This window comes from Mya arenaria, chromosome 10 (genome assembly GCF_026914265.1).
Source record: "Mya arenaria isolate MELC-2E11 chromosome 10, ASM2691426v1".
Classification (NCBI taxonomy): Eukaryota; Metazoa; Mollusca; class Bivalvia; order Myida; family Myidae; genus Mya; species Mya arenaria.
In genome coordinates, this window is record NC_069131.1 from 40,056,691 (window position 1) to 40,062,690 (window position 6,000).

The window sequence follows — 6,000 nt, forward strand, 5'->3', positions numbered from 1 at the left end:
GATTTTCATTGGGAGTGTGCTACCTTAAAATGCATGATAGAATTATGGTGCTTGTGCACTGCACAATCTCTCATTGCAATCTATCTTAATTCAAAGTTTTATTTCAATCCCATCAGGAGTTTTGAAGTTATGGCCCGGACAAGCACCAATTATGAACAAATGGTTAAGGGGAGATAATTTAATAAATATGCATTATAGGATTATGGTTCTTGTAAAATGCACTTCCTCTCAATGCCATCTATCTATATACAAAGTTTTATTTTAATTGCATCAATAGTTTTGAAGTTATTCTCCGGACAAGAGTGTGACGGAAGATAGGACGGACAAAACGGTAACTATGTGCTCTGCCTTTGGAGAGCATAAAAAAGTTTATTGCAACAGCAAAATATTACGGATGATAGTCCATATTGAATTTCCATGGGGAAATGTACGCCCATTATACAGTTAATAGCTTGTCGAGTACAGACATTAGTTATGCAAACAGGTTTTCTTATTTCAATGAAAAGGAATGTGTATACTGACAAAATAGATAGAAAACAATACTCTTTACAATCTATATGTTTTGAAAATGACCATTTTGTTAATACTTGCACTTTGCTTGTTGTTCCACCAAACTGACACATATGAATGGAAGTTCGTTATACATTGACCAAATAGAATTACTGCACTGTACAGTGTTTATCCTGTTATTGCGTCCATTTAACGGTTCGACATTGCTGTACAATCTGCTTTAATCTAGTTCGGATTAAAGTACACCAGGTAGTCACTAATATCTTATTGTCAAGGAACTATATCTCCAGAGCAAGAAATCAATAGCTTCACATAGATAACGAAGGTATAGTTGATTATATCCGGATGTACCAAACAAACCTATTTATAAAAGTAGAAAGTTCAATGCAAAATATATTTTATGGTTTATGTGTCAAAAGAGCTCAAAAATACTTCTGAGTTATATTGTTTTTATCATAATGAATATGTCAACAGGCCGAGTTGGTATATATCATGCGATTGCCTTAAACGACAATTGTTTTTTATGTTACATCATTTCACTTGAATACTTTCATTAAAAATCACTAGAACATATTATCAATAAAAATCACAAGCCTTTTCCGTTAACACATAATCAATTTACGAGATTTTTAATATCTTTAGACAAAATAAAAAACCGTACCTTATTTTTCTTTTTAACACAAATACAATCCATTATAGAGTTAAGTGTTAGACAAATCTTAGATTGTGGTCCTTTTCAAGTGCATGCACGTATGATTGTGCTGAACTAATCGGATGGGTTCCAGACAGTAAACAAAATAAGTTAATATATTACGAATAGTTCCAATACAATGCTGTCCTAAAAATACTCATGCATTAATTAATTATTATTTAATATGAATGGAAGAATGTCTAATGTATCTGAATCGGCTGAATGATTTGAAATATCAACGTTTCCTTTGGGAATTGCACTTGAACCGATGACCTTTCTTATGCAACCATATCGAATATGCAACATAACATTTACAATGTCTCGTAACATTTAAATATGAACATGCTAACCTGTTTAATTATTTAAGTTGATCTGGTGTCAAGGCTTTTTAAAACCACCACACTCTTATTGGTAACGTTTAATGTACATGGGGTTGCATTAAAAGTTTAAGGCATTCTTAGGGATGGTCAATCTTTCCATTTGTAATATACATGCTGATTACGTTTTGGAGGCCTTAACCTCACATTTTTAACATTTCTAACCCATTTTATGAAATACATTATATTAACCGGCCACCAAGTCTAAGGTGATTGGACAATAATTTAATAAAAAATAAACTCGTTTTTCAATTTATTTCAATAAACATCGAAAGGCATGATAAGGGGCACGCCACGTACCCAACTTTGTTTCGCTTTAGAAGCCTAGGACTGAATGATCGATACAGCACCTCAAGAGACAACAAATTCAGGTTTCCGTTGTACATGCAATTCTCTATTTAAAGGTAGCCAATTTTCAAGTATATGCAATGCAAGGTGGCGCTGTATTATTTTGGTGAAATATGGAAACGAATGTGCAAAAATATAACAACACATATTACAAACACTGGCCTTGAAATATTTCAAAATAGGACGTTTCACGTCCCATATCAGTTGTAATAAGCAAACAAACAAAAAACACAAAATGCAAACTTTAATAGCTTTATATTTATGATGTTTTCTTTCATTTGCTGTACATATTAATAATCATTAAACCATTATATTCGAAATGATACCAAAGTTGTTAACCCATAGATAATAAAACAGACCAGGTTATCTGTGCGTCCGCTAGCTAAAGCAAAAGGGTAATGCTGGTATAATACCACACACACAATGTTCCTCACAAAAAGAACTTCCAAAGAGCTAATGTTCAATAGATTAATGCTGATTTTTTGAGTATATTCATTCCACTTCTTAAAGAGATGAGTCAATTTGCTGTAAAGCAAGAATACGACAGCTGCAGATTGGTGAAATCGATAATATATATAATGGTATTAACTAGGCCGACTGTTCAGAACTTTAACAAGTTAAACACTTTGTGAACGATTTTATTGTTAACTTTCAAATATTTTCTCAGCAGTATTACTAATAAGATTTGAGACAACTGTTGCAAATCTGTTTGATGTATATATGAAAATATATGAAATAGTTCACATTTGAATGGTAAATTAACAACAATGTTATTAATCACGTCGTTTACTTTAACAGTGTTGTAACTATTCGCTTCATTGTGTTTTTGTTTTAAATAATACAATAATTGTCTGAGCTTATATATATATGTCAGATAATACACTTACGTATTTAATTTTGAAGTAAAATATGCATACATCGTACCTTCGTGTCCCTTCTAACACAAAAACAATCCATTTTAGAGCTAAACCAAACTGTGAACCTATTCCGTTGCATACAAATGCTATAATGTTGCAGTACTAGGGACAGTTGCAGGCAGTAAACAAAATGAAGAATTATATTACGAATGTGTTCAATACAATTACGTTAAAACCAATTGCAGTGCATGAATTAATTGGTCTTTATCATTAAACAGGTCTAAGTTTAATGTATCGGCGAATGATACTAAATACCAATAATTCCTTGCGGAATTGCAGTTGACCTTTCTTATGCAACGTCGTCATATATGTCACTGCTAAATGCCACTTAAGGTGCCTTGTTATTATGACTTATTATTCAAAGGTAATTTAAGTTGCATAATTAGATTGAGCTAGTATCGATATCAATAATACAATAACAGAACCTAAGCGGCCTAAAATTAAATCTTGATCCTGTTTAAAGACGAGCAATGATTCAGGTAAAAAATGAGCTGGACGAGAAAACACCGGCCATATAAGCATTCACCGAAAAAAAACCAGGCGAAACAGGCACTCAATGAAAGAATACCATCCAAATAGGCTGACAGCGAGAGACAGGCAGGTCAAACATGCAAACAGCGGCAAAAATATGGAAAAAAAACACTCAAAAAGAGATACACATGCCAAATATCTACTCAATGACAAAAAAACAGGGTAAACATGAACTCAATGAGTAAAATACAGGCCAAATAGGCACTCAACGAGAGGAACACAGGAAACGCACAGGTTAAACATGCACTCAAAGAGAAAACCCGCCAGATTAAACAGGCACTGAACGACAGAAAAACGGCATTTCAAGACAACAAACACATACGAAATATAAAAGTATTATTGCCAATTATGGTTGGGGTATCGCCAAGTACGTCCAGTAAAAAGAAACACCGGGAGGTTCAAAAATTTGCGAACGTGCTTTCATTTACCTAGTTGATATTAGAGATTCCGCCCTACAACGTAAGAAAAAACTCAGTAATTATTCCCTAAAATGTTACCAGTTTCCGAGCGCGCTTTATTCAACATAGTTGATGTTGCCTATTGCATTTGTCGTTTACTACATTGAGTGTTTCTAGTATTAGAAATACATAAGAAATGTAGCATATTATTGAACGTGATCAAACTTGCCTCTGTTTTGTAATTTATTGTTGTCTATAGTGATATACTATCAAATTCAGACATGTTATTTGCTTGCATGTCAATTGTTTTATTTGCAATCAAATAAAAAGCCTTGTCAAGCAATTAGTTACTAAAAAGGTGTAATTTTAACGGAATTAGCATCTTTTAACCAGAAATTGGTATGTCGTATGTGCTTCTTTGTACACTATCGGATGAGGCATTTTTTTCATTTTTGAACCGGTTCCATAAACGCAATCCATATAACTATTGACAGAAGTCAGAAGCCGTTGTTAACGAAATTGGATTCCAACCTGTTAAACTCATCATAGCACCGACACTTAAACAAAAGGATAATTATATTACTATTAGGTTTCTCGCTTTACATTGTTACTGCAGGATTATCATGTCTGCGATACATTGTACGAGACAGTTAACAAATAAAACTTATGCTCAGACGTGCTGTTTCTTTGCATGTACATTGTATCTGCAATGATGCGCAATTAAATGGAAATCCTAATAGTGAGATGCCAAAATATCCATGGAGCAAAAACAACTGCAATCATCGAAAAACAGCCTCTACGTATCGATAGTGCATCATGTTCCTATTCAAAGTGAACAATTCTATATTTACTTTAAGCATCGATTTCGTTTGTTTTTTTTAAATAATTGATATGCATTACTGTGAACAAAGACATTTGTTTCACTCCAAGTGTTTGTTCATTGTAAGAGCCCGTAAGGCCTTGCCGGTGCTCGCATGAGTAATGTAGGGTGTCAAACGGTCAACGAACGATGTCCGTATGATTCTTAGAACACTGGGTATGTTGTACGTCCGCACGGAACCTGCAGGGCGTAACCTTTGTCGTAGGGCCAACTGTGAGGATTCAGTGTTATAAAAAACCGAGTTCCGCATGAATTGACCGTCGTGCGGAAAATTTACGACTGCATCATCCAAAAGATCCCATAGGCGAAAGATTTAAAGCTACGATTATAGGTAGACCGTGCGAATTAAAAATGTTGGTAGGTATCGTACGACTTCTAAAATATTTTGCTTGAAAAAGTTCTTACATGCCTCCATTGATTGTGAATCCCCCTTTTAGAAACACAATGTCCGTGTTTTTATGATGATTTTTTTCACACAGTTTCCGTGGTAAGGTTTAGCCAAAAAGTAGCATTAATTTCACGACTGAGTCATTGTTATACTGAATTCTTTAAAAGCTATCTCATTTCTTATGTCGAACTTATACTGCTCGTCAATACATTTTGAAATTGTACTGGTATATCAAACCGTTTTAATTATAAATTACAATGTCACAAACGAACGCCTAAACATATTTCATATATAACCATAATTATTAATTTTACTTAAATTCAAAATCTATAAATCTGCAAAATATTACCTGTTTCCGTAAAGCTTGGCAAAGACAATCCATGTGATCCAATTTATTTCCGAATAAGCCTGGTTTCGTAGATGTATGTTTACAACATTTAACAAAAATACTCTCGTCCGAATAGAAATTTTTTAAATTGATACCTAGAAGAAACACCCTGAATATATATAGAAATATAGAGATAACTGTTCTGAGTTATGTTTCTATAATGAGCTGAAAATTTTCGCATAGTGAAGCATTGCAAACAACTGCGTTCTATTCATACGGCAACTCTGACACAATACTAGTAGTACAAACTAGAAGCAGTTAACGCTCAGAAATATTATTCAGATGGTTCCATGCTTTATCTTGTTGCAAGCTTTATTTGCAATTAAATGGAAATATTATCTGTCAACCAATTAGTTACTAAACGCCACAACAATCTATAGAGGAACAGCAATGATAAGTGGGCTTCGAGCGATTGTTGTGTAACGTTGTGTGACATTCAGCAGATATATTGACATTTACAATTTGTCCCCTAATTGACATGCATAACATTTTGGAAATGTTTACCAGCATTTATCGACTCGTCAAAGCTCCGTTGTGTTTTGAAATTGAAACTACACAGGTTTGAACTAACA

At 33.7% G+C, this 6,000-nt stretch overlaps 1 protein-coding gene across 1 annotated transcript in view; it reads right to left on the reverse strand.

The window, feature by feature from the left end:
- The window catches only part of LOC128206988 (neo-calmodulin-like), a 45,745-nt gene extending 40,248 nt beyond the window's left edge, over positions 1-5,497 (reverse strand). Inside the window, exon 1 of the mRNA XM_052909758.1 lies at positions 5,390-5,497. Within this exon, the coding sequence (XP_052765718.1) occupies positions 5,390-5,422 (33 nt within the window). The 5' untranslated portion in view covers positions 5,423-5,497. The remainder of the gene's footprint in view (positions 1-5,389) is intronic.
- Positions 5,498-6,000: the final 503 nt, after the last annotated feature.